Source organism: Trichechus manatus, unplaced genomic scaffold (genome assembly GCF_000243295.1).
Source record: "Trichechus manatus latirostris isolate Lorelei unplaced genomic scaffold, TriManLat1.0 scaffold00048, whole genome shotgun sequence".
Classification (NCBI taxonomy): Eukaryota; Metazoa; Chordata; class Mammalia; order Sirenia; family Trichechidae; genus Trichechus; species Trichechus manatus.
In genome coordinates, this window is record NW_004443984.1 from 9276488 (window position 1) to 9304401 (window position 27914).

The window sequence follows — 27914 nt, forward strand, 5'->3', positions numbered from 1 at the left end:
GGGACAGAGGCCAGGGCGACGCGGGCGAATCGGGCTATGGCCGGCGAGCCTCGGGTCGAAGACGACAGAGCCGCGGACCGTAAAGCTACCTCCCAGCTCTCCAAAACCGTTCTTCTAGACCTCGCTCTGGAAACCCCACCTCCCGGGAGGTCGCAGCAGAGCGGCGGTCACCCTGGCAACACTGCCTTCCGGCCCGCTTTGCCCCGCCTCCGCTTCCGCGTCTGATGTCGAGCGTCATCGTCGCGCGACGGGTTATGGGTTTCCGGGAAGGGCCCGGGGGTGAGGGGGTGTGGTCCCGGTTAGAGGGAAGTGGCAGGCAGAGGTCGCGGGCTTGGACATCGGCGTCGCGCACTGCACCAAGACCTCGGCGCAGCCATGGAGAGCGGAGGGCGGCCTTCGCTGTGCCAGTTCATCCTCTTGGGCACCAGTTCTGTCGTCACTGCTATCCTGTACTCCGTATACAGACAGAAGGCCCAGGTCTCCCATGAGCTGAAGGTCAGTGCTGGGGCTGGACTAGCCTCAGCCGGGTCATCTCTGCGCCCGGTAATGATGTGCCCACGATTCGCGTCGGGCCGCTCCACAGCCAGAAACTACAGAAGAGGAGACAGGCTTTGAGATGATGTAACCTGACCAGTAAATGGAGGAGCTAGGATCAGAATCCAGGATTCATGATCACAGTTTCATGCCCATTTCTCTTAACTTCCTCTCATTACTCAGAATGAATCTTGACTTCATTAATTTATTCGGCAAATATTTATTGAACACCTAGCATGCGCCAGACACTGAGGATATAGCAATGAGTAGAACGACAAAAGTCCCTGCCCTCATGGGGATTCCATTTTAGTACAGGCAGACAGACAAAATCAGGTAAATCATTTGGTATGACAGATGGTGATAAATACTATAGAGTAACGCAGGGAAGAAGGGAAAGGGAATGCTAGAGAAAAGCGGTTTGCTATTTTAACTAAGATGACATTAGCCCAGAATCCTGGAAGAGATGAGGGAGTGGGGCGTGCAGATATCTAGGGGAAGAGCACTTCCTGGACCCTGGACTATATCCAGTTATTTAACCACTTAGCTCCTTGCTACTGCAAAACCTTCCTTTTTATGTGATAGCTATTTTAAAAATAATACTCTTTTTGAAGGGCACTTTACAGTTTACAAAACACATTTCCATCTTGGTTTTATTTTTTTCTTCTTAATAATTCCTTGAGTTAGGTAAAATGACAGTTACTTCCAGATTGCAAATTGAGACTCAGAGGAAAGGTCTTAACAGCTGGTCAGCCTGGAACTGAAACTTAGGTCTCTTGATTCCAAGTGTGGAATTGTTTTCTGATTGACCACATTGCTTTTTTGTGAATGTTTGACTGGCCCATGAGAGATGGACCTGTTTAGGTCAGGGGTAGGATCTTATTTGTCTTTCTTCCTTCCCTCTAGGTTCTGACTTGGTACTTGACAAGTGGTAGATGCTCAGTAAATGTTTGTGGATTCATTTTGGCTGAAATGTCACACTACAGTAGTTAAGAGCCTAATTGTCATTTATATGAAGGATGAAGTTCTAAACCTGACTAATTACATTATCATCACATTGTTTTCAGTAAGGGCTTAGAAACAAATATGTGAAATCCCTGCTGTGAGGTGAGTTTTGGAATCTGTCAGGAATGAATCACATTCCCAGGCAATTGGATTTGCAGTGCCAGTGACATCCTAGTGAGATTCCAGCTGCCCTCTCATTTGCCTAATTAAATAACCAAGTGATCTGCTATGAGTGGTTCTGATATTTCACTTTCTGAGTCTGAAATCAGTTTGGCATCAAGTTGGCTGGATGTGGAATTCTTTGGAGTGGTGAATTCTCCAGGGCCCATGTTTGGGTAACCTTGAAAACCTTGCCAGTTAGTAATCAAATGAGGATGAAATAGCCCCTTCCTGGAAAAAGAGTTGGGACTCCTAATATTTTAGATTTTATTTTCTCGACCAGATCACAAAACTTCCAGAGTAAGGTTCATGTCTTATCCTTGTGAATCGTCTCATAGTGATGGAAATGCATTTTTAATGCCAGCTCCTGGGCTGGATTCTTTCATACCTCAAACCAAAGAAACCAAACCAAACCAAACCAAACCCCTTGCTGTAGAGTCGATTCCAACTCATAGCGACCCTGTAGGACAGAGTAGAACTGCCCCATAGAGTTGCCAAGGAGCGCCTGGTGGATTCGAACTGCCGACCTTTTGGTTAGCAGCTGTAGCTCTTAACCACTATGCCACCAGGACATCCTTCATACATCAAGGCTCATTTAATCTGCATAAAAATCCTGTTTGCTTGTGTTCTCCTCCTCCTTTACAGCTCTGGAGGCTGAGACTCAGCTAAATTAAGTTGCCCAAAGTCACAAAGCTTGTTTGTGAAGCTCGATTCACACTAAAGTCTTTCTGACCATACTACCCTCCTCCTTCATTAAAAAAAATTCGAATCAGCCATCCTGTGGTGGATACTTTGCTAGTTGTGTGACTTTGGGCCAATCACTTCATCTCTCTGAGCCTCAGTGTCCTTATCTGAAATTGGAGCTAATCATAATGCCTATCTTGTAGGAATGTTAGGAGCAATAAATGCATCTTAAAGTGCTTAGCATAGTGTCAGGTACATAGTATATCTAAATGCTTATTTATTCATTATTTTGTTCAGCAAACACTGATTGAGTGCCTTCTACGTGTCAGGCCATGTTCTTGGCATGAGGGGTACAGTGGTGACCAAGGCAAAACAAGATCCTAGCCCTCCTAGTCCAGTGGAGGGAGACAGATGATAAAGGAGTAAATAGTTTCTAAGTGTTAATTATTTTTATTATCTTTTCAGTATGGGTGGTTAATAAGTTTTTATTCATCTTGCTCCTGTCATTTACTGGGTAGCAGTAACTTAAACTTGTCTTTTGACACATAGCCACCCATGTGACAGAGTAGAACTGCCCCATTGGATTTTCTTGGCTGTAATGTTAGTGGAAGTAGATCAACAGGTCTTTCTCCTGTGGAGCCACTGGGTGGGTTCCAACCAGCAACCTTTTGGTTAGCAGCCAAACGCTTTACTGTTATGCCACTAGGGCTCCTTAGAAAACCAAACAACCAAACGTGTTGGCGTCTAGTCAATTCCAACCATAGTGACCCTATAGGACATAGTAGAACTGTCCCACAGGGTCTCCAAGGAGTGCCTGGTGGATTTGAACTGCCGACTTTTTGGTTAGCAGCTGTAGCTCTTAACCACTACGCCACCAGGGTTTCCCCTTAACTTAGAGTGACCTTAATATGTGTCCAGCACCTCATCACCTCGTTACTTATCTGGTGTTCGTAAGATCTGTTGATGGGAATACAGGGAAAACAGGGACTGTCCTTTATTTGTCCCTGAATCCCAGTACCCATCACAGTGCCTAGCACGCAGATGCTCAGAAAATGTGTGTCAATTTTATTATTTATTTTGGTTGTCTGGTTTCCCGAGTGGAGCCGTGGTGGCACAGTGGTTAAGAGCTTGGCTGCTAATCAAAAGGTCAGCAGCTTGAATCCAGCAGTCTCTCCTTGGAAACTCTGTGGGGCAGTTCTACTCTGTCCTGCAGGGTTACTAGGAGTCGGAATCGACTTAACAGCAATGGGTTTGTTGTTTTTTTTTTCGGTTTCCCAAGCACAACAGGTTGGAAACTATGAATCGTTAGGGGTGGGGGAACAAGGGCTTGTTAGAGGACAACAGCAGCAGAAGTAACCTTGTTCACTTGATTATGAGTGGAAAGAAAGACAAATGACAAAGTAGAAGAAAGTATCTAGCACCAGTTAACAGAGACTTGCCCTAACAAAGCAAAGGCATCCCTTTATTAATAATGCAGAGCATTAATTCATAAAGGTGGTGGTGATAATAATACCTACACTTTCTCAAGCCCCTACCAGGTACTGGGCACTAAATTAGGTGCTTTATACATAAATCCTTTGGATTTATGGCTCTGTATTATCAAGAAGAGGTGAAATTATGTTCGATCTGCAGTATGAAGATAGCAAACTGATTAATACCTTTCATATTTTCTTTTAAAAAAATGGTTAACATTAAAAGGAGTGTGTGTTTTGGTTAGCTGGAGAAAGAATGGATGTGGCAGCCCTGTTCTTCCGTGATGCCAGGATGCTGAGCCTCTGTCCTGTGCCTGTTGAGGCTTTAACACTTACAGCTTGGGAATCTGAGTCTCCACAGTCTCCTTCCTGCCCAATTCATTTTTTGAACATGAAAAAGGTTAACAGTCTTTTTTATTTTTTGCCTCCCCCCCTCCTTTTTTTTCCTGTTTCTAGGGTTTTTTTTTTTTTTTTTTAAATTTAAACTGTGCTTTAGGTGAAAGTTTACAGAGCAAATGAGTTTCTCATTAAACAGTTAATAAACAAATTGTTTTGTGACATTGGTTGCCGACCACTTGATGTGTCGACACTCTCCCATTCCCCACCCCGGATTCCATGTTTCCATTCATCCAGTTTTCCTTCTCGTCTTTGCTTTTGGGCTGGTGTGCCCATTAGTGTCATATGCATGATTGAACTACGAAGCCTGTTCCTCACATGTGTTATTGGTTGGCCTTATAGAGGGTGAACCTCAGGAGTGACTTCAATACTGTGTTAAAAGGATGTCCGGCTGCCATACTCTTGGGGTTTGTCCAGTCTCTGTTAGACCAGCAAGCCTGGTCTTTTTGTTTGTGTGTGTGAATTTGAATTTTGTTCTACATTTTTCTCCCTCTCTGTCCGGGACCCTCTGTTGTGATCCCTGCCAGAACAGTCGGTGGTGGTAGCCAGGCACCATCTAGTTGCCCTGGGCTCAGTCTGGTGGAGGTTGTGGTAGTTGTGGTCCATTAGTCCTTTGGACTAATCTTTCCTTTGTGTCTTTGGTTTTCTTTATTCTCCTTTGCTCCAGCTGGGATGAGACTAGTAGATGTATCTTTGATGGTGGCTTTCAGGCTTTTAAGACCCCAGATGCTACTCACCACTGTCGGGTGTAGAACATTTTCTTTAAAGACTGTGTTATGCCATTTGAGCTAGGTGTCCCCCGAGACCATGGTTCCCAGCCCTCAGCTCAGTAGCTTGGTTGCTCAGGGCATTTAGGTGTGTCTGTGAAGCTTCTAAGACTTTGCCCTGGTCAAGTTGTGCTCACTTCCCCAGGATTGTGTACTGTCTTACCCTTCACCAAAATTACCACTTAACTACTATCTAGTTAATGTTTTTCCCTCCCCACCCCTGCCCGTCCTTGTAACCATCAAAAATTGTTTTTTTCTGTGTGGAAACATTTTCATGTGTTTTTATAACAGTGGTCTCATACAGTATTTGTCCTTTTGTGATTGACTTATTTCACTCAGCATAATGCCCTCCAGATTCATCCATGTTGTGAGTTGTTTGGCAGAGTCATCATTGTTCTTTATCATTGCATGATATTCATTGTGTGCATGTACCATAGTTTGTTTATCCATTCATCTGTTGATGGGCACTTAGGTTGTTTCCATCTTTTTGCTATTGTGAATAATGCTGCAGTGAACATGGGTGTGTATATGTCTATTCATGTGACAGGTCTTATTTCTCTAGGATATATTACTAGGAGTGGGATTGCTGGATCATGTGGTTTGTCTGTTTCTAGCTTTGTAAGGAAGTACCATATCGTTTTCTAAAACGGTTGTACCATTTTGCGTTCCCACCAGCAGTGTGTAAGAGTTTCAATCTCCCCGCAACCTCTCCAACATTTGTTATTTTCTGTTTTTATGATTAATGCCAGTAATGTTGGGGTGAGATGGTATCTCATTGTAGTTTTGATTTGTCTTTTTTGCCCTTTAAGTTTGATTGAGCGTGTCAGTATTCAGCACTTAATTTAATATGCTGTTTGCATTTAGGGAGCTAAAAAAATCCACTTGGGTGAAGATCTAAAGAGTATTCTTTTGGAAGCTCCAGGAAAATGTGTGCCTTATGCTGTTATTGAAGGTATGTTTGTTTATCGGTAAAATAAAAACCTATCCCTTCTTCCAAAAGTTTGATAAAGATATGCTTGACTGACGTTAAGGGTCTTTTGTGGCAATGTGGCCGTGGTCGAGAACATGGGCTTTGGGGTCAGAAAGACCTGGGTTATTGCTGTGTGGTCTTGGGGCAAATTACCAAACCTTTCTGAACCACTTTTACCCCATCTCTAAAATAATACCTACCTTATGGAGTTGTCGTAAGACTCAAATGATATAATCTGTGTAAAGTGCTTAGCAGTTGTTGTTGTTGTTGTTGTCAGGTGCCGTTGAGTTGGTTCCGACTCATAGCGACCCCATGTACAACAGAAGGAAACACTGCCTGGTCCTGCACCTTCCTCACAATCGTTGTTATGCTTGAGCCCATTGTTGGCAGCCACTGTGTCAATCCATCTGCTTAGCAGAGTGCCCCCCAGATGTAACTTCTGGTGATAAAAGTTTCATCATTTGTAGTAATTAAACTAATTCAAGTTAAAATCAAAATTTTAATTACCTTAGGGGAGAGGGCAGAGATATTCTTCAGAAATAAGACGATTTGTTTCCACTTAGGGGCTGTGCGATCTGTTAAAGAAACACTTAACAGCCAGTTTGTGGAAAATTGCAAGGGGGTGATTCAGCGTCTGACACTTCAGGAGCACAAGATGGTGTGGAATCGAACCACTCATCTTTGGTAAGTGTTCTTTCTCCACTGCCAGAAAACTCACAGCTGGCCCGTTCAAATGCTCGTGTCCTGGGTCTGGTTTCTGTGTCTTCAGCTTCACCTGAAGCAGGTTGTAGATCAGTCCTTCCATGCTAATAGTATTCTTCCTGCGTGCTCTGTGGACCTCCTACATCAGAATCACCTAGGCGTCTTCTGAAAACACATATTTCTGGGTTCTATTCCAGACCTAGTTGCAGCCCTTATAATGTGACAGCACACTCCCCCTTTCCACCCCTGGTTTCTATTCAACCAGCTCCTATCCCTTTCTGCCTTCTCATCCCACCTCCAGAAGACACACACCTTTCTTGGTTTTAAACCATGCAGTATCCCCTTGCTCTGTAGGAATGTCAGCTTCTTGGTTTATGTCCACATTCCACATGAGCACAATTAAGTGTTCTTGAATTCCCATTCTTTGAAATGTTATCCATAATTTGTTATGATCCACACAATCAAATGCCTTTGGATAGTCAATAAAACACAGATAAACATGCTTCTGGTAGTCTCTGCTTTCAGCCGAGATCCATCTAACATCAGCACTGATATCCCCTGTTCCACGTTCTCTTCTGAATCCAGCTTGAATTTCTGGCAGTTCCCTGTTGATGTACTGGTGCAACTGCCTTTGAATGATCTTTGGCAAAATTTTATGTGCATGTGATATTAATGATATTGTTTGATAATTTCCGCATTCTGTTGAATCACCTTTCTTGGGAATGGGCACAAATATGGATTTCTTCCAGTCAGTTGTCCAGGTAGCTATCTTCCAGATTTCTTGGTGTAGACAAGTGAGCGCTTCCGCCACTGCATCCTTTTTTTTTGAAAAATCTCGGTTGGTATTCCATCAATTCCTGGAACCTTGTTTTTCACCAGTGCCTTTAGTGCAGCTAGGACTTCTTCCTTCAATACCATCAGTTCTTGATTATATGCTACCTCCTGAAATGGTTGAACATCGACCAGTTCTTTTTGGTATGGTGACTCTGTGTATTCCCTTTTATCTTCTTTAGATACTTCTGCGTTGTTCAATATTTTGCCCGTAGAATCCTTCAGTATTGTAACTTGAGGCTTGAATTTTTTCTTCAATTCTTTCAGCTTGAGAAATGCTGAGCGTGTTCTTCCCCTTTGGTTTTCTAACTCCAGGTCTTTGCACATTTCCTTATAATACTTTACTTTGTCTTCTCGAGCTGCCCTTTGAAATTTTCTGTTCAGCTCTTTTACTTCATTGTTTCTTCTGTTTGCTTTAGCTACTCTATGTCCAAGAGCAAGTTTCAGAGTCTCTTCTGACATCCATTTTGGTCTTTTCTTTCTTTTCTGTGTTTTTAATGGTGTTTTGCTTTCTTCATGCATGATGTCCTTGATGTCTTTCCACAACTCGTCTGGTCTTCAGTCACCAGTGTTCAGTGCATCAAATCTGTTCTTGAGATGGTCTCCACATTTAGGTGGGATATACTCGAGGTCATAATTTGGCTTTCGTGGACTTGTTTTAAATTTCTTCAGCTTCATCTTGAACTTGCGTAGGAGCAATTGATGGTCTGTTCCAAAGTTGGCTCCTGGCCTTGTTCTGACTGATGATATTGAACTTTTCCATTGTCTCTTTCCACACATGTAGTTGATTTGATTCCTGTGTTTTCCATCTGGTGAGGTCCAAGTGTGTAGTCGCCGTTTATGTTGTAAAAAGGTATTTGCAACGAAGAAGTTTTTGGTCTTGCAGAATTCTATCACGCGATCTGCGTCATCGTTTCTATCACCAAGGCCGTATTTTCGAACTACCAATCCTTCTTCATTTCCAATTTTCACATTCCAATCACCAGTAATTACTGATGCATCTTGATTGAGTGTTTGATCAATTTCAGACTGCAGAAGTTGATAAATATCTTCAATTTCCTACTGAAACTCCCTTCTGTGAGGCAGTTGGAGAATAGTGATTTCTTTTGTGTTTTTTTTTAGTTACTTCAGACTTTGTTCTCTCCTCTTGGCATTTGGGTGATCTCATCTCTGCCTGAGTATTTGGTGTTTGCAATTTTTTGTTTTATCTGAGTTCTCTTATTCTTTTAGGAATGACTATTCAAAGATCATCCACCAGAGAACCAACACGGTGCCATTTGACCTGGTGCCCCACGAGGATGGTGTGGATGTGGCCGTCCGAGTGCTGAAGCCCCTGGACTCGGTGGATCTGGGCCTGGAGACTGTGTATGAGAAGTTCCACCCCTCGATCCAGTCCTTCACTGATGTCATCGGCCACTACATCAGCGGTGAGCGGCCCAAAGGCATCCAGGAGACAGAGGAGATGCTGAAGGTCGGGGCCACCCTCACAGGGGTGGGTGAACTGGTCCTGGACAACAACTCTGTCCGCCTCCAGCCCCCCAAGCAGGGCATGCAGTACTACCTGAGCAGCCAGGACTTCGACAGCCTGCTGCAGAGGCAGGAGTCGAGCGTCCGACTCTGGAAGGTCCTGACGCTGGTATTTGGCTTTGCTGCCTGTGCCACCCTCTTCTTCATCCTCCGAAAGCAGTACCTGCAGCGGCAGGAGAGACTGCGCCTCAAGCAGATGCAGGAGGAATTCCGGGAGCACGAGGCCCAGCTGCTAAGCCGAGTCACACCTGAGAACAGGGAGAGTCTGAAGAGTGCCTGTGTCGTGTGTCTGAGCAACTTCAAGTCCTGCGTCTTCTTGGAGTGTGGGCATGTCTGTTCCTGCACGGAGTGCTACCGCGCCTTGCCAGAGCCCAAGAGATGCCCCATCTGCAGACAGGAGGTCACCCGCGTGGTTCCTTTGTACAATAGCTAACTGTCCTGAAGCCACACAGTCAGACCTGGAAGTAATCCTCCCTTCCAGGGATTCTTATCTTGACGCCTTTAAGAGAGCAGTGGTGGGGGTGACTGTCAATCTCCAGGTGTGACTGAGGGGTGAGAGGAGAGCAGAGAAGGAACCTACCTGATCCCACACATCTGGCCCAGGATGTGGCCTTCCCAGCTTGAGGGGAACCTTTCCTCATGGAGCATGAGAGTTGAAGACCCACCCTGAGTGATGTGGCAGCATGGCCGCCCTTCCCAGGAACCAGATAAGTGTGCCTGTGGTTTGAGACACCTCATCTCTTAAGTGTTGAAGCCAGTGATCTTCAGACCCTTGCTCCTGTGTCTGGTCCTTTCTGGTGAACTGTCGATTCCTGCAGACTTGTAGTAGGACTTGGCCTGGGCCCAGGCTTGAATGATTCGGCCAGAGGGGAGGAAAAGTTGGGATCTGAGGCCATTGTGTGCCTTGAGAGCTGCTTCTGAAGATGCTCTTAGTTTCTCTTTCTTATAAACGCGGGAAAAAGTCTTCACAGTTGTCAGTCGAGACGTGTGAGTTACATCCCTTTCACCTCCCCTGTCTGCCCCTAAATGTGTGCACGTCCGTGTAGAGGACAAAAGAGAGTGAAGTTCAGCACATCTGCCTTCTACTTAAACGCATGTCACACCGGTCAGCAGGGTGAGGAGCCGTCACTTGAGGCCAGTCAACGAACAGCTCCCAGCTTGGCTGCAGCCCCTCTGCTGTCTCTACTGACCTAAGGGACTGACCTCACGGCAGGGCCACCAGAGTGCACACCTTTGGCCCTGATTTGGAACTCCTCCAGCTTGCGGGTGCCAAGGGCTGGCTGCTGGTCATCCCTGCCTGCCTGACGATGGGCTGGAAAGGCCTCACCACCCAGAGGAAGCAGTCCGGATGCGGCTGCCCTCACCTGCTTCCGCAACTTCTTTCCAGGGTTGTCACCAAGGAAGGTAGCCAGCCAGCATCCTGAGCACAGAGTCTTCTCCAGGCCCTCCCCTAGCCCCTACCCCACTGAAGAGTTAACATCCCATGGGTGTGATCACATCGCCCTTCCCACATTACCGCGTCCTCTACCTGCCCTTCTTGAGCTCGTGGGTGCAAGAGTAGCGGGGAAACCTCCCTCACCACCTCTGGGTAGTAGAGCCGTACACGCAGCTCTTTTTCACTTCCCTTCCCTTTGAATATTCACCCCCCTGGTCCTCCTTTGTGTGGGGGAGGAGGGGGTACTCTCAGGGGCCTGCACCTATACTATGCAGTGTCCAGTGTGGACAGCACAAATTAAACTCTTTGAAACCAAGTGTTAGCCTGTCACTTCATTAATAAAGTAAATGGCTACGCTCACGCTCCCCAGGTGAAATTGGGTCCATGTCCTGACGGAATTAAAGCCGTGGGCTTTGAGGCCTCTGTGCTTCCTCTTCTCAGCCATAAGGTCATTTTGGTCTTCCTCAGATGGTGTGCAGGTTGAGGTCGGGGTGCTTGTCACCATGGCGAGAAGTCTCTGGCCAGCCCCAGAGGGGGCTGTCCTTGAGAGCCAGCCCAGAGGCCGCACCTGGCCTCTCAGAGTCATCTTTGAAGAAGTCTGTCCTGACATGCTGAACCCCAGGGCAGTGAGATTTCACCTGTTAAGAGAATGGGATGGGGTGAGGTGTTGGGGACAACAAGGAGGAAGCTCACTAGTGAGTACCTACTGCATACCATATGCTATTTCAAACTTTGAGTCAGTTGTCACAGCAAGCTTGCAGGCTTGGTCATGGTGTCTCCATCTTACAGGTGAGGAAGTAGGCCCACAGAGGTTCTGTTCATTGGGCTCAGGTCACCTAGCTAGTTAAGTGATCAGGTCACAACGTAAAAACTCCAAGCTGTTCCCAAAGCTCCTTATCCCCTCCTCACCAGTAGTGGGGCTGACCAATTCCTGCCGTGGGAAGAGCATACCGACTCATGGCAACCCCATGTGTTTCAGACTAGAAGTCCACTCCACAGGGTGTCAGTGGCTGTGATCTTTCAGAAGTAGATCGCCAGGCCTTCCTCCATGGTGTACTGGGTAGATTTGAACCGCTAACCTTTTGATGAGTAGCTGGGTACAAACTGTGCTACCCAAGGACCTAGTGAGGTGTTAGGGCCCTGGTATTACATATAGGTGCCTGGGGGCCGTCAGGGTGAGAGGGTGAATTATGGGAATGACTCTGCTCTGAGCACCTCCAAAGCATTTGTCCCTTTTACTTGTCCCTTTAGCAGTTACTTTGTAAGAGGGTCGGGGGTTTAGATGGAAGATGAATTAAGTGCCTGGGGTAGGTTTATGTGGTAATCTATCAGAGTTCAGTGCTTGGAATAGATTTAATGAGTCTGATCCAAGAGATTTAAAAATAAGTGAGAGGGCAGCCTGCCCTATCCCAGCCCAACAAAAATCCTGGGCAGACTTTAATTCTTCCACCCAAGTGGCCCTGTGAGCTGAGCCAAGTTACCCATATGGGACACAGGAGCAACACACAGTCCCTGCCTCTGGAAGCTGACAGCTGGCTGGGAAAAGGGACCCTCCAACCCAGATTCTGGATTTGAGGTCCACACTTGGTCCTTGCCCACCCGGGGCTGAGATGGTCTCCTGCTTGTATTGCAGCCTCACCTGTGGCAACTCCCACCGTTCGTTTGAGGAGCCTCATCTCCAGGAAGGATGAATGGGGCCTAAGCTGGTAGGTGGGACCCAGGCTGGGAGTGGAGGGTGACGGAGAAGGGGAGGTGGGGGCTAGTTCGGAACTGCCCATGACCTTGCTGTGAATTAGGACTCTTTGCTAAAGTCAATCCTTGTGCTAATTCTCATTCACTTTAGTCCTCGAAGGCAGCACTAGGCAGGGGTCACCCTGAGTACTTGCTACTGGTTCTTTGGGTGCCTGTGCTATGCCCTTTATATGCGTTAATGCTTGTGTTCTTACAAAGTGGATGTTGTTACCCCCATTTGACAAATGAGAAAAGTGAGGCTCAGCAGGGTTACACCTTGCCAACGGCCACACGTCACCACGAGCTCTTACAGGTACTGTTTCTAATACTCACGGCAAACCGGCAAGGGAGGCCCTACTTCCTCCTTTTATGGGTTATGTGAATTGCCCAAGGCTGCCAAGGTCTCACTATAAAGCCTACGCCCTGGGCCCTTTATCATGTTAAGCCAGACTGGCTATAAAAGGAGGGTTATCCAAGAGACAACATGTAGTATCATAGACACACAGCATCTTCCAAGCCAATCAGCACCAGCCACAATTGCTGGTTTTATGTAGATGGCAGGTCGAGGCTTTGAGGTGCCTCAGCCATCTTGGTTGAGTAGGGGCTGGAAGGCAGTTCTCTGGAACCCTAATTCGTTTAGAATACCACATGAAAAAAAGCAATCAACCACAACAGTCTTAAGGCCAGTCTTGACACTCTTTACAACTCTTGTCCTGGGTGTGAAAACTCCAGCTGAGTGATGGCTCTGATGTTGATGATCCCAGAGGGCCTCCGGAATGCACAGAGGAGGAGCCAGCCAAGTTCGGTATCCTAGCTGGGCATGTATTCACTTAACAAACATTTGCTGAGGGTGTATTTTGTGCCTGGAGATGCAAAAATGATAAGACAGTCCCTGCCCTCCAAGAGCTCAGAGTTGTGCTTTAATGTATCCTAATCGTATGCAACTAAAATTATGGTGAAGAGAATCAAAAAATTGTAGCATCAGTACATCGACGGGGAACTGCCAGAAATTCAAGCCGGATTCAGAAGAGGATGTGGAACGAGGGATTTCATTGCAGAAGTCAGATGGATCTTGGCTGAAAGCAGAGGATGCTAGAAAAATGTTTACCTGTGTTTTATTGACTATGTAAAGGCCTTCAGCTGTGTGGATCATAACAAATTATGGATAAGATTGTGAAGAATGGGAATTCCAGAACACTTGTACTCATGCAGAACCTGTACATACCAAGAGGCAGTTGTTCAGTTAGAACAAAGGAATACTGCATAGTTTAAAATCAGGAAACATGTGCATCAGGGGTGTATCCTTTCACCATACTTATTCAATCTGTATGCTGAGCAAATAATCCAAGAAGCTGGACTATGTGAAGAACTCGGCATCAGGGTTGGAGGACAACTGATTAACAACCTGAGCAATATGCAGATGATACAGCCTTGCTTGCTGAAAGTGAAGAGGACTTGAAGCACCTACTGATAAAGATCAAAGACCACAGCCTTCAGTCTGGATTACACCTCAACATGAACATAAAAATCCTCACAACTTGACCAATAAGCAACAACATGATAAATGGAGAAAAGATTGAAGTTGTCAAGGATTTCATTTTACTTGGATCCACAATCAATACCGATGGAAGCAGCAGTCAGGAAATCAAACGACATATTGCACTGGGCAAATCTGCTTCAAAAGACCTCTTTAAAGCGTTGAAAAGCAAAGATATCACCTTGAGGACTAAGGTGCGCCTGACCCAAGCCATGATATTTTCAGTCACCTCATATGCATGTGAAAAGTGGACTATAAATAGGGAAACCCAAAAAAGAATTGATGCTTTGAATTGTGGTGTTGGTGACAAATATGGAATATACCACGGACTGCCAGAAGAACAAACAAATCTGTCTTGGAAGAAGTATAGCCACAATGCTCCTTAGAAGCAAGGATGGCAAGGCTTTGTCTCACATACTTCGGCCATGTTATCAGGAGGGATCAGTACCTGAAGAAGGACATCATGCTTGATAAAGTAGAGGGTCAGCGAAAAAGAGGAAGACTATCAATGAGAGGGACTGACATAGTGGCTGCAACAATGGGCTCAAACATAGCAAAGATTGTGAGGATGGTGCAGGACTGGGCAGTGTTTCCTTCTGTTGTGCATAGGGTCGGTATAAGTTGGAACCAACTCAATGGCACCTAACAACAACAATAACAACAACTGAAAAGGAGTAAACCCCACGGTGCCCTGGTGGCACAGTGGTTAAGAGCTCAGCTGCTAACCGAAAGGTCGGCAGTTCGAATCCACCAGCTGCTCCTTGGAAAGAAACCCCATGGGGGAGTTCTACTCTGTTCTGTGGGGTTGCTATGAATTGGAATCGACTCGACAGCAATGGGTTTGGTTTCTTTGGGTTTAAACCCCACTTGAAAGATATGGAGACTCAGTTGTTGGAAATATTTGTGGTTCACAGAATATTGTAGCTGGAAGAGGTCTTTGAGATTGGCCTGGGTAAAGCGGATTCCTTAACCATTCAAATTAAGTAAGGTTAGTGTGTCATTGCTGAAGGGGATCCAAGCACAGAGAATGCATCCCACAGTGCCTAGAAGGATCTATTTAAACACCAACCTGACCATGTCCCTCCTCTGCTTAAAGCCTTTCCCCAGGCTCCCTGTCATTGCAGGAAGCCCTGACTCCATGGCACGTGAAGCCCTGCACCACCCAGCCCTGGCCCCTCGCCAAGCCCCGTCAGCACAGCCCTCTCTGTCTCACACTTGTGGCCCCAGCAACACCAAGCTGTTGAAGTTCTTTAGACAGCATGCTCTTCTGTGCCTCCAGCCTTTGCTCATGCTGATTCCTCCCCCTGGAATGCTGGTCCATCTCTCGTCACCTTGCTGATGCCTGTTGTTGTCGTTGCTAGGTTCCATCTAGCCCATTCTGACTCATAACGACCCACGTGACAGAGTAGAATTGCCCCATAGATTGTCCTAGGCTGTAATCTTTATGGAAGCTGATAGCCAGGTCTTTCTCCTGCGGAGCAGCTGGTGAGTTTGAACCACCAACATCTCGGTTAGCAGCTGAGCACTTCACTATCGTGTCACCTAATGCCTGTACACCCTTAAAAGTCAGCTTTAGGTGTCTCCTCCAGAAAACCTCCCCTGACCTTCCCCATCTAGGCCGGGTTCGGTGCCCCTTCTCTGAGATGCCGTAATAAATTATGCATAGCTCTATTCCTGCTCTTAATCACGTTGTTTGTGTCTTGGGCAGGAATTGTATCTTACTTATTTTCCTTCTCCAGCACATTTTTTAGGTGGTCTGTATATATGTGTATATATATATATATATATACACTAAGGAACCCTGGTGCCATAGTTGCTAAGCGCTCTGCTGTTAACCAAAAGATTGACAGTTCAAACCTATTGGCCGATCAGCGGAAGAAAGATGTGGCAGTCTGCTTCCGTAAAGATTTGCAGCCTTGGAAACCTATGGGGGCTGTTCTACTCTGCCCTATAGGGTCCCTATGGGTTGGAATCGACTCAATGGCAATGGGTGTATATATATATATATATATATATATATATATATATATACACACATACATATAAGCGCTAACGTTCGGGCTTGCACTCTTTGCTAGGTGCCTTGCCAAATCAAATGTTTTACATAATCTCCTTTCATCATCACGTGAAGTGTGTGCTAGTATTATTCTTACTTAAAAAAAGAGGAAACTGAAGCCCAGAGACGTCAAGTATATTGCCCACGGTCATCAGCTAGCACATGAGAGAGAGGCTTTAAGCCTGGGCAGTCTGACTCTAGAGCCCAAGCTGTTATACACTGAGTGCACATGGACTGAATGAGTAAATAAGTGGATGAAATAGGTGTGGGGGAAGCAATCCTGGAAGGCTGCCTGGGGAAGTTGGTTTTTGGACCAGAGATGAGGGCCATTACTTGGTTGTGAGGAGTGAAAGGAGGGCCTCTCTTAGGGCCTGGGAGCCAAGGCACATGAATTGTGTAGGAGGAACATCAAGTCCGGTGGCCTGGCCAGAGCTTTGAGGGCTACACAGTAAAAGTCAGGAAATGTCACTGCATGGTGGTAAATGGTCTAGACTGGGAGCCCAAAGACCTGCTTTCTCTCTGATCCTGGCTCTGTTGCTGTGTGAGCTTGATCAAGTGATTTAACCTTTCTAGGCCTTAGTTCTGTCTATAAAATGAGCCAGTTGGATTAGATCTCCAAGACTCCATTAAGTTCTGGCATTTTGCACATCTACAAGATGGAGAGTAGACAAGGGACTGTGTGTGTATGTGTGTGTGTGTGTGTGTGTGTGGCAGTTTTGAGGCCCTCCTCCAGGGCTGCTGGCCTGAGAGATGAGATGTGGCCCCTCTTCAGGCTAGCTGCCCATTGCAGCCTCAGCATTACATTCTCAGAAAGCCGAGGGGATGAGCACATTTTTTCTCTAATTAGATAGTGTTAGCCTATCAATTTTGAATGAGATAAGTCTCCATGCCTGATGTCCCAGATTGCTCCCCGAAGTGCTCATTAGTCACTTCCCCTGCAGCTGCCTTATTGTCTTCCAGATGCCAGCCAGGAACCTGACATTTCCCTTCCCTGGGACTGGGGCACGTGAGGCCAAGCCGGTGACACTGGCGTTGGTCAGAGAGGGCTGACCAGGCCTTCGTGAGGGCCTGCCTGGTGAAATAACACGGCCCTTTCATTTCTTGCCCTTTATCCTCAGTCCCTGCTGGAGCCAGCTGCATCACGTTGTTAGCTGCCATCAAGTCAGCCCCCGACTCATGGTGACCCCATGCACAGTGGAATAAAGCATTGCCTGGTCCATCAATAGTGGATCAGACCGTTGTGATCCAATAGGGTTTTCACTGGCTGATTTTCAGAAGTAGATCAGCCTTTCTTCCTAGTCTGTCTTAGTCTGGAAGCTCTGCTGAAACATGTTCAGCATGATAGCAACACACAAGCCTCCACTGACAGATGAGTGGTAGCTGTGCATGAGGTGCATTGGCCGGGAATCGAACCCAGGTCTTCTGCACAGAAAGGGAGAATTCTACCCCTGAACCACCAATCCTCACTTGCATCACATTAAACCAAAAAACAAAACCTGTTGCTGTTGAGTCGATTCCAACTCATAGCGACCTTATAGGACAGAGTAGAACTGTCCCATAAGGTTTCCAAGGAGCGGCTGGTGGATTGGAACCGCTGACCTTTTGGTTAGCAACCAAGCTCTTAACCACTGCACCACCAGGGCTCCTGCATCACCTTAGGCTCCTCAAATTCAGATTCCTTTGGGGTTGGCACACGACTCCGTTGGACCACAACTGAACTTAGCAAACATTTACTAATTACCAACTATGTGCCCTGGTGGCGCAGTAGTTAAGTTTTCAGCTGCTAACCAAAAGGTCAGCAATTCGAATCCATCAGCCACTCCTTGAAAACCCTACGGGAGCAGTTCTATGCTGTCCTATAGGTTGCTATGAGTTGAAATGGACTTGATGGCAATGAGTTTTTTATGTGCCAGTTACCTTGCATCTGTAACTGGAATGTTCCCTAGGCCTGGGAGATACACATGAGGTCATCCTAATATTACTGTACAACTTACCATAACATCAGGCCACCACCCCCTCAGAGTCTTCCTTAGTTATTTAAGGTGCTCCATGGTGTGGGGCTTCCTGCATGCACCACAATAGGTTGGCTTAGAGTCTCATTTCTTCTTATCCTTCCCCAGTTCAGAAGTAGATCGCCAGGTCTTTCTTCTGAGGCACCTCTAGGTGGACTTGAACCTCCAACCTTAGCAGCTGAACACGTTAACTGTTTGTACCACAGGAAGTCTCCCCAAGACTCATACCACTGCCTTTATGATGGGGCTCCTTCTCTAATGCTGCGATCTCTACTATGACCTCCAGGTGGCGCTGTGTCCTTATAGTTGAGGTGGGCTGGAGGACATTGAGGAGAAATGGAAATTGTGCTTCCGAAGCCCTGTGCAGTTTTCTCTTCCCTGACACCAGTGGCTGAGCAGGGCGCTGGGCTGCTGACCCCAGGACCAGCTGGGCACTGTCTGGAAAGGGCAGACAACCAGGAAGCTGGCCGCAGTTGTGAAAGTTTAGAGAAACCCAGAAAATTCAGGGGGGAAAGCATCCCACATTTCTCCTCCTATAATTTCCCAGGCATTCACCTCTCTAAATGTTGTTGTTGTTAGGTGCCCGTCAAGTCGATTCCGACTCATAGCAACTCAGTGTACAACAGAACGAAACACTGCCCGATCCTGTGCCATCCTCATGATCATTGTTATGCCTGAGCCCATTGTTGCAGCCACTGTGTAAATCCATCTCGTTGAGGGTCTTCCTCCTTTTCACTGACCCTCTACTTTACCAAGCATCATGTCCTTCTCTAAATATACTAATGATGATATCTTTAAACAAAAATGAGTTATCTATAATGTATTGCATGTTCTTAAAATACCCAAATGACTTCACACTGGTAAAGGATGCTTAAAAAAACTGTATGGCATAGACCGTGACTTCCTCTGCAGAAGATTTTCGTCAGTGGGGCAATTCTGCATCTCCGAGCTGGCCTCTCTCCTTGCTCTCACCTCCTTCTGTCTTGTGCTTGCCTTCTGCTCTTTCTCCTGTGTGCCAGGCTTCTCTGTCCCTGTCCCCTTGCTGTGTCTGTCCGCTACCTTGGCATCCCTGTCTCTTGCCTGCCCAGCTTGCCTCTTGTCTCTGAGTGGATAAGAGTCTCTTTCTCTGTATGTGGTTCCGCCTTTCGCACTGAGGTTTTTGTAGCTTCTCGGAAGGAGCACTGGTGGTGCAGTGGTTAAGCACTCGGCTGCTAACTGAAAGGTAGGAGGTTCGAATCCAACAGCAGCTCTGCAGGAGAAAGATGTGGCAGTCAGTTTCCATAAAGATTACAGCCTTGGAAACCCTATGGCACTGTTCTACTCTGTCGTATAGGGTTGCTATGAATCAGAATTGACTCAATGGCACACAACAACAACAATGAATTCTATTTCCGTGAGCCTGACTCTTCTCATGTCTTTTTCACTTGTGCCCAGCACCTACCCTCCCAGGTCAGATCCCCCTCTTCCCTGACCCCCTGCTCAGCCCAGGGTCTGGTGGCAGCAGGGTAGGGAGGCCCTCTGTGACCACAAAGTGGCTGCTGCCCAGTCTTCCACCCTCCCTGTTACATAGGAAACTCACTCCTTAGGAAGAAAAGACCCTTCTGTCCTCCCTGCAGGCTCTGGGGGGCTTTGGTGTGGGACTCACTGCATGAAACTGTCCCCGGCTCTTACCTTAACGACCCAGTCAGCACCTCGTCTGACCCTGACAACACCCCTTTGTGGCTGATTTTGTTACTCTGACTCATGGTGACCTTATGCACAAAGAAAGGAAACGTTGTCTCGTCCTGTGTCATACAGGTTCCATCTCTACAGGCTTGCTTCCTTTCTTCTCTTTTGAGTCCGAAAAAGTAATGGTGTGCAGGATTACTCCATGAAGAAGGTGCCCACATCTTTTGAGCGAGCAGGTAATGACTGTTTGGAGAGACAAAGCAAGAAACCTCGGTGCTATAGATAGATCAGCAGCTGCTGTTGAGTTGACTCTGACTCATGGCGACCTTATGTACAACAGAAAGAAATGTTGCCCAATCCTGCATCTTCCTTACGATCGCCAGCATGTTCAAGTCCATCGCTGTGGCTATTGTGCCAATCCATCTCACTGAGGGCCCTCTGCTTCACCAAACATGATGTCCTCCTCTAGCAAATGATCCCCTCTGATGATGTGTCCCAAGCAAGTGAGTTGGACAATGTTCTGTTGTGATCCGTAAGGTTTCGTTGGCTAATTTTCAGAAGTAGATTGCCAGGCCTTTCTTCCTAGTCTGTCTTAGTCTAGAAGCTCCTTTGAAACCTGTCCACCATGGGTGACCCTGCTTGTATTTGAAAGACTGGTGGCATAACTTCCAGCATCATAGCAACATGCAAGCCACCACAGTACGACAAAATGACAAACGAGTGGTGGCCTCCATTTTATAGATGAGAATTCTGGCTCAGAGACTAAAGTGACTGCCTCAAGGTCACAAGGGTAGGAGGTGGTGGAGCTGGGTTTGAACTCGGGTCCTCTGATTTCCCCCTTCATTTAACTTGCTCTTCACCGTGTCTCATTTACAGGGAACCACGCTGGTTGTTGGGAGACCTGGGCTCTCAGTCCTGACCCTATCTCCAGTTGGGCAAGTCACCTTCCTCATCTGGGACTCACTTTTCCCCACCATACAATGGGAGAGATCCCTTCTCTGACTTGCCAGCCTCATAGGGTTCTCATGGAGATCAAATGCCATCACACCTATGGGATGGGAAAGGGCATACGTAACAGTGCTTGGGAACAGAAGGGTCCAGAGTCATGCACAGCTCTCTCAGTGAGACCTGGATGCAGCAGTTAGTGGCCACATCCCAATACTCAAGGTTGAGCCTCATAGGACTGACCCCAGGTAGTCAGGGTGAGGGTCTCCTCAAATGATTCTACCCCCTCTGGGCTTTAGATACACAAAGGCCTTCTTTTGTCACAAGGACTCCTTGGGTGGTGCAAACAGTTAACTGCTCGGCTGCTAACCAAAAGGTTGGAGGTTCACGTCCACCCAGAGGCGACTTGGAAGAAAGGCCTGGCGATCTACTTCTGAAAAATCAGCCACTGAAAACCCTGTGGGGTACAATTCAACTCTGACACACATGAGGTTGCCATGAGTTGGAACCAACTACACAGCAACTGGTAAACTGGTCTGTTGTCGCAGGACGTTGGTGGGGAATAACGTCATTTATGGGATCCAGCTCTGCATTCATCTGAGGGCCATTGGGTTCAGAGATCCCCTGGAAATTGTAAACACAATGTTCTGTGTCTGGGAAAGAGAATCCATTTCTTTCTTCAGATCCCCAAAGGGTCTTTGGTGGACAAGAGATTTAGATTTTCGCTACAGGGTCGCTATGAGTTGGAATTGACTCAACTGCTACGGCTTTTTTTTTTTTTTTTTTTTATATCTTCCCTTCCCCTCCACTTCCATGGTAAAGTGCAGGGACTATAAGAGGCTTGTCCTCGGTTTCCTGGCTCCCAGGCGTCCTCAGGGAGGCACTGTTACCCAGCAGTTGAGAGCATGACTTCTGGAGTCAGACCCCCAGCCTCTTTCCCTGGCTGTGCAGCTTTGGGCTTGTCACTCAACTTCTCTGGCCTGAGTCCTCATCTGTAAGAGAGATGACAATGATAGCCACCTTCTAGGCTCTTTGTGAGTACAAATACGTAGGACTTGGCATGACCCTGGGGCATAGTAATCTGAGAGCAGTGGCCATCCTTTCTGCACTGGGGAGGGGTCAGCGCACCTTGAGTCCCCTTTAGCAGCTGCATTGGCTCAGTTGGTTGTTCTGGTGAAGTAAGGGCCTCTTTAGTCAGGGGGATGTCTGCCCTCTTGGGAGCCCTGGATAGGAGAGACTGATGGGTTATGGGAAGTTTTCAGAGCCCGACTTTGTAACTGGTCTGTGGCTCCCAACCTCCTGAATTTCAGTCTCATCGTTTGTCCCTGGGGTTCACCCCCACCCCCACCATCCTTGCCTTCCTCCCACGGTTGTGAGGACCACGGAAGAGCATGATTGTGCCAGGTCTGTCTGCCTGTCCTGCTGAGGCCTGAGAGGCAGCGAGAGTTCTCCAGGACTGCCTGGAATCCCAGTAGCTCCTCACCCGCTCAGTCCAGGCTGGAGATTGCAGACACAGCTCCGCCCTCAGAGTTCCCAAACACCGAGTTCCCCAGGCCCCCTCCCTCCACCCTCACGGACTGTTGCCATGGAGTGACTGGGGTTGGGGGGAGCACAGGCAGATGGCACAACCGGGGGATCTGGGGCTGAGCGGGCAGGTGGCCAGGCCGGTGTGGGCAGCGCCTGGGCTTCGGGCACCCAGTGGACGGGGAGGCTGATCCCCTTTCATGTCTTGGTGAGATTTGGCCCCTAAATGCCCCCCAACTGTCCGCACTGTTTCTTAAGTTTCCCTGAAGAGCCGGTGGGGCTCTCACATTATGGCTTGTTGGTGTAACAAAAACTCAGAAAAATTACCCTATGATCTTTAAAGAAATGTATCAAACTTTACTGTTGATAAAAGACTGTTTTTTTATTTATTTATTGTACTTTAGATGAGGGTTTACAGAACAAATAGTTTCTCATTAAACAGTTAGTACACATACTATTTTATGACATCGGTTAACAACCCCACAACATGTCAACACTCTCCCTTCTCGACCTTGGGCTCCCGATTACCAGCTTTCCTGTCCCCGCCTGCCTTCTAGTCCTTGTCTCTGGACTGTTGTGCCCCATTAGTCTTGTTTTGTTTTATGGGCCTGTCTAATCTTTGGCTGAAGGGTGAACCTCAGGAAAAGACCGGTTATCTTATGACTAATTGTGCATTGCTGGCATCTTCTACCCCGTACAATTCTGAGTGTGAAATGTGACAGCAGTGGTAGGAGTGGGAGACATGGAGTTGGGAGACTGAGTTCCCATCCTAACTCTTACTAATGAGCTTGTGATACTGGGCAAGTCCATTCCCTGTCTGGGCTTAAGCTTCCCCATCTGTAAAGTGAGGGGCTTGGACTAGATGCACTCTAAGTCTCTTTTGGGAGTGGCTTTCAAGCTATGTCCTGCAGAGCTCTGGACAGTTTTTGGAGGCCTGCTGGGACCCAACAGGGGGATGGGGCCTAGAGAGTGGGGTCCTAAGCCTTCCAACTCCTCTTTGACCCAAGCAGCTTGCCCTTTATCTGTTTCTTATCTATTGAGATTCCTTGTAAGATTTTATTTGAAGAAAGGGTCTTAGTGATTAAACGAAGAAAGAAAGGAAGAAAAGAAGCTAACACTCCTTCACCTGTATTGGGGGAAAGGACTGTGCCTGCCACAGAAATCCTCAACAAATGTTTGCTGAATGAATGAAAGGTGAATGAAGGAATGTTCCTTGATTCTAGGTCTAAGCCATCTCCACCCAGTTCATACGCTTTTGTCTCACTGTGTGTGTTTGTGTGTGCACGTTGTGGGGAGGTACAGGCAGAGGCCCTGCCTTTTAAGGAGGGTGGGGAATTAGCTGCAGCCAGGCTTGTCACTGGGTTGAGAGGGGTGCGGGTAAGGTCGGGTTTTATCCAGCCTTGGCTCGGAGTGATGGGTTTTATCCAGCCTTGGCTCGGAGTGATGATTCCCTGCTGAGAGGCCTGGAGGTGACTGTCTGGCCACTGATATGGCAATGAATTCCCAGTCGCCCTCCTTCTGGCCTTTCCTGCTGACCGTCTAGGGTCTGAGTCAGCCCTGGCAAGGCTCGCCATGCCCAGTGCTCCATCTTTATGGAGGCTTGGTCCTGGCCTGCCAGCTGATGACACACACCTTCAGCCGGATAGCCAACAGCCACATTCTTCTCCAAGTCTTCTTGCCGTTACTCTCTGGTGCTGCTGCCTGATTTGTGCCTCTGTTTCCCTATCTGGATTGGAGGGAGGGGATGGCAACAAAGGGAACTAACGTGTGCTGAGCGTCTATTTGATGCTGGCTTTCCTGTTTTCTGACCTACCAGCACCAGTGCAGGGCTCATTATACAGTTCCAGTACCAGGACCAGTTGCCGTCGAGTTGATTCCGACTCATGGCAACTTCATGTCTGTCAGAGTAGAACTGTGCTCCATAGAGTTTTCAATGGCTGTTTTTTCAGAAGTCACTTGCCAGGTCTTTCTTCTGAGGCATCTCTGGGTAGACTCCAACCTCCAAACTTTCATTTGTACTGCCGAGGGACCAGTGCACAGTAGGGACTTTCAAATGCATACCTTTGGTCCTAGAATGTCTGTGCTGGAAGAGCCCATAAAGGTGACTCAGTCCTGTGGTTTTTAATTCTACAGAGTCCTGGAGTTCCATGAAGGAATTTTCAGGTGAGGTTTGAGGGGGAAGCTGAGAACTAAGGGCTCTGGGACCCCCACTTGCCTCAAGCAGGCAGTTCCACCTTTCTTTGCATTAGATTTGAGAGAACTGGTTGAGTAGCTGAAAACATGATGCAATCTTCTCTAAGTTTCCCATTTTATGATGTAAAGTCACTGGCCTACAGGAGAGAAGTGGCTCATTCAAGGCCACAAAGAGAGTCAATAGCTAATAACAACTACAGTTATTGAGAACTTACTATGTCACAGGCACATGGTATACATATGACTGCCTTCCCCACAACAAACCAGGCAGCTGAAATGATTATTATCTCCATTTGACTGATGAGAAAACTGAGGCACAGAGAGGCAAAATGATTTCAGAGTCAAGAAATGACAGAGCAGGGATTTGAACTTGGGTTTTCAGACTTTGGAGCCTGTGGGCTGCTGCAGTGAGCTCTTCACCCTGAGCCATTGCACCAGATCTTGTACTGCCAAGCTTCCTTTCTCCGTGGCTGGAGGGCAGCCTCCACTTCTGCCTTACTCAGTCCATTCCTCCACCTGGACCTGGTATCTTCCACACAGCCCTGAGCATCTGGCTCAGAGCCCGCCCCTTGGCTGGGGGCGGGCAGGAAAGGAGCCCTAGGACATGCATTTGCATTGAGGCCTGGGGCTTCAGGATAAAGGTATGCCCCACTGAAGGCTGGAAGAAGTTAAGGATTGATTGAGGACTACGTAATGGAGCAGCTGGGAGAGGCAGAAATGGAGAGAACGCCATATTGATTCACGCTTTCCCCTGGTGAACTTCTGTATGAGCTTGGAGGCATCTCAACCTTCAGGTACCTTCTCTGCAAAATGGGCCTGACAGTCTGAAGGTTGATGGGAGGCTCTAAGGAGATAGCGGTCATGGAAATGCTTTTCAAACCGTTAAAGAGCTATATGCCTGGGAGCGCGTGTGGTTCAGTAAGTTGGGTACTGAGTTGGGAAGGTGGGATGCTACCACCTTGCACCTGATTTGGAACAAGGCAAGGTAAACATGAAAACAATTGGGGTGTATAGCCTGGCTTCTCCTTTTACTCTCATTTACTGAGTGTGCAGGGAATTCCTCAACGCTGTGTCTTTTTGTTTATTTCTGTACAGTGGGACTGTGGTAGGTGCTCGACGTGTAAATTGCTTAGTAACTCTCAGCAGCCAGGAAGGAGGCAGGTGAGTGGGAGATGAGGGGGGTGGTCCCAGCCTTTCCTGCTCTCAGCACTTCAGGGAATCCCCTACACGGACTTAGACTCACAGCTGGGCAGAGTGGTTTCTTCTGGCTCCATCACTAGCCTGTGACCTTGGGCAAGTCACTTATCCTCTTTCTGCTACATCAGTTAAAAAGGGACGCAACGTCTCATCTTTCTGCCTCAAAAAGTATTTATTTTGAGAAGCAAGGTCGGTAACAGATGTGAAAATCCTTTGGGGTGGGGGGAAAGAAAGCATGATTCAAAGTAAGAGCTTCTTGCTGCTGTAACTTTATCATTCTGCTTGTTATGCTTTTGTTTTCTCTCCCAGCACTTGGCCCAGCCCTAACCTCAAAGCAGACACTTAGTAGAACCTTAATGAATGGAGACAGGCGGCTTGCGCAGTGGAGCAAAGGGAGTCTGGAGACCTGCTGCTTCTGCCATTGACAAGCTGTGGGATTTGGGGCAAGACCCTGACCCTCTCTGAGCTTCAGTTTCCTCATCTAAAAATCAGGGGGCTGGACTAGATCATCTCTAAGAATTCTTTGAGCTCTGACTGTTTGAAAGTGTGAATAAATGAAGCACTCCTGTTCTTGCTCATTCATTAAGTCATTCCTTACATGTTTATTGAACATCCACTCTGAGCCAGGCACTGGGAGTCTGAATTTGTTTTGTTCTCATAACAGTCCCACAAGGTACCTAGCCATATACCCCATTTTACAGCTGAGATTATAGAAGTTCAGAGAGGAAATGTGATTTGCCCAAAGTCACACAGCTAGTAAATGACAAAGCTGGGATTCAAACCCAATCCAAAGGTCATGCTCATTCCATCTGCCACGTTGCTTCAGACTCCTGTGTCTCAGCCCCCTTCCTCCCTGCTGGCCCTTACACAAGGGTCTAGTCTCTGGAGACCAGGCAAAAACAGTTTGGGGAGCGGGCTCTACCAGATGTTATGCCACTGAAAAACACCCCTTTCTCCCTTCAACCCTAGCCTCTATCTGCCCACCGAAAGTTCTGGACCTAAGGGGAGAGTGAACCTGTGGGTACTCATTTACATTTGATGGGACGCCTTGCAGGGTAGCAGAGTGAGCCAGGTGAGAGCTCACCTGGGGGACCTGGATGTGTTTCCTAGTCCTGCCTTCAGCAGGATGCATGACCTTGGTGGATGGTTGCCCCCTTCTGTGGTCAGGCGGGCTCAGCTGAGTGCAGGCCGTCTCCAGGGGGAGAGCAGGTGCTGTTGGCTCTGGGCGAGGTAAGGAGCCATCCACACGCACTTTGCCCCTTGGAGTTACCATCTGCCCGGGCAGATGCGCCTCTCTGGCCTCCGGGGCTGCCCTAGTCTCTCTCCCGGAGGCCCCAGTGTCTCCCCAGGGCCGTGGCTGTTGCCGAAAGGGGGGTCCCCGAGGGGAAAGGGAGGCAGGCCTGGGATGTTCCCATAGGACACAGCGGGCGCTGGGAGCAGGGCATACCGGGCGAGCCCTGCTTAATGAGGCGCTCCCCTCTTCTTGGGGAGGCGGGGCTGCCCCCTCCCTCCCCACTTCTCCCCGAGGCCCCGTGGGAACCTGTTCAGCGCCGCCCGGGGAGCGTTGCCTCGGGGTGGGATGAAGCCCGAGCGGCCGGGCCCTGACGCTCTGAAGTGGAGCGGGAGAGTGGTGGAGGGAGTGGCTCCCCGATTTGCGGCTGGCGGGCCGGGGGCGGGCAGGGCCCGCCGGTCGCCCTGGTGCCCTCGACCTCATGCCCGGCATCTGTCCCTTCTGACGAGTGCGCAGTCCATTCGTGGTCCCCTCCATTCCCCCATCTCCCCTCTCCCTCCCTGACCCCCAGGCCAGCTCCCATCGGGAGAGCCAGCGGCAAGTCGGGCGCGCGGCGAGGTAAACACCCGGCGGAGGAGCGGGGAGGCCCGGAGGCCGGGGCGGGGTGCACGGGCCTTCGGCGCGGGGCGGGACTGGGGGCGGGGGCAGGAAGCAGCCGGGCCCGGGCGGCCGGCGCGGCCGTGACGTCGCTCGGCTTCCAGGGATCGCTCCCCGGGGCAGGTCCCTCCTCCTGCCCCTCCCGCCCCTCCCGCCCCCTCCGCGCCCGGCCGGCATTCTCGCTCGCAGCGCGCTCCTGCGGCTCCTAGGTCCCTGCCTCCTTCTCCTGTCTCTCTCTTCCTGCTCTCTCCGGCCCTCCTTCTGCTGCTCGGTCCGTTCCCTGCTGCTCGCATCTTCCCTCCGCTCCAGATCCAGTCCCCCCTTTCTTTTTTCTCCCTTTCCCTCCTCGCTCTCTCGCTCCTCGGTCTCTTTCAGTCGTCCCCTGCCTTCCTCCCGCTGTCTCAGTTTTTCTCCTCGGCTCCTCTCCGGTCCTCTCCCTCCCGCCCTCCGGTCCCCCGCTCTCGCCCGCCCTCTCTGCGCTCCCCTCCTCCTCCCCCACCGCCCTTCGCCGCCGCCGCGCGCAGCTCCCCAGTAGCTCCCCGAGCCCGCGCTGCAGGAGCAGCCCGCCGCCCTCGTCGCTCCCCGGTGCGCCTCGGGCTCGCGGGGACCCCCCCTGCCACTCTCGGCCCCGCCCGGCCCCCGCCCAGCGCGCCGAGGATGTGAGTCCTGCTCCCTTGGCCGAGC

At 48.6% G+C, this 27914-nt stretch overlaps 1 protein-coding gene across 3 annotated transcripts; it reads left to right on the top strand.

The window, feature by feature from the left end:
* Nucleotides 1-333: 333 nt before the first annotated feature.
* Nucleotides 334-26121, top strand: MUL1 (mitochondrial E3 ubiquitin protein ligase 1). Of its 3 annotated transcripts, none has more exons than XR_002824253.1 (6): nucleotides 334-495; nucleotides 5879-5966; nucleotides 6548-6668; nucleotides 8748-10448; nucleotides 12113-12185; nucleotides 25241-26121. XR_002824253.1 is itself a non-coding variant. In XM_004377172.2 (4 exons), the coding sequence occupies exons 1-4, from the start codon at nucleotides 376-378 to the stop codon at nucleotides 9475-9477; spliced, it is 1059 nt and encodes a 352-aa protein (XP_004377229.1). In that variant the 5' UTR covers nucleotides 334-375; the 3' UTR covers nucleotides 9478-10841. The 3 variants fall into 3 exon arrangements, 1 of the variants encoding a protein (XP_004377229.1); XR_002824252.1 differs by lacking the exon at nucleotides 25241-26121 and adding an exon at nucleotides 19613-19717; XM_004377172.2 differs by lacking the exons at nucleotides 12113-12185; nucleotides 25241-26121 and having other exon boundaries at nucleotides 8748-10841.
* Nucleotides 26122-27914: the final 1793 nt, after the last annotated feature.

Bases quoted from the DNA above. Each gene is read 5' to 3' on its own strand.
- MUL1 (XM_004377172.2), top strand. From the start codon at position 376: ATGGAGAGCGGAGGGCGGCCTTCGCTGTGCCAGTTCATCCTCTTGGGC. The intron at 5,967-6,547 runs GTATGTTTGTTT...GTTTCCACTTAG, and splicing joins GCCTTATGCTGTTATTGAAG to GGGCTGTGCGATCTGTTAAA. The intron at 6,669-8,747 runs GTAAGTGTTCTT...TTATTCTTTTAG, and splicing joins AATCGAACCACTCATCTTTG to GAATGACTATTCAAAGATCA.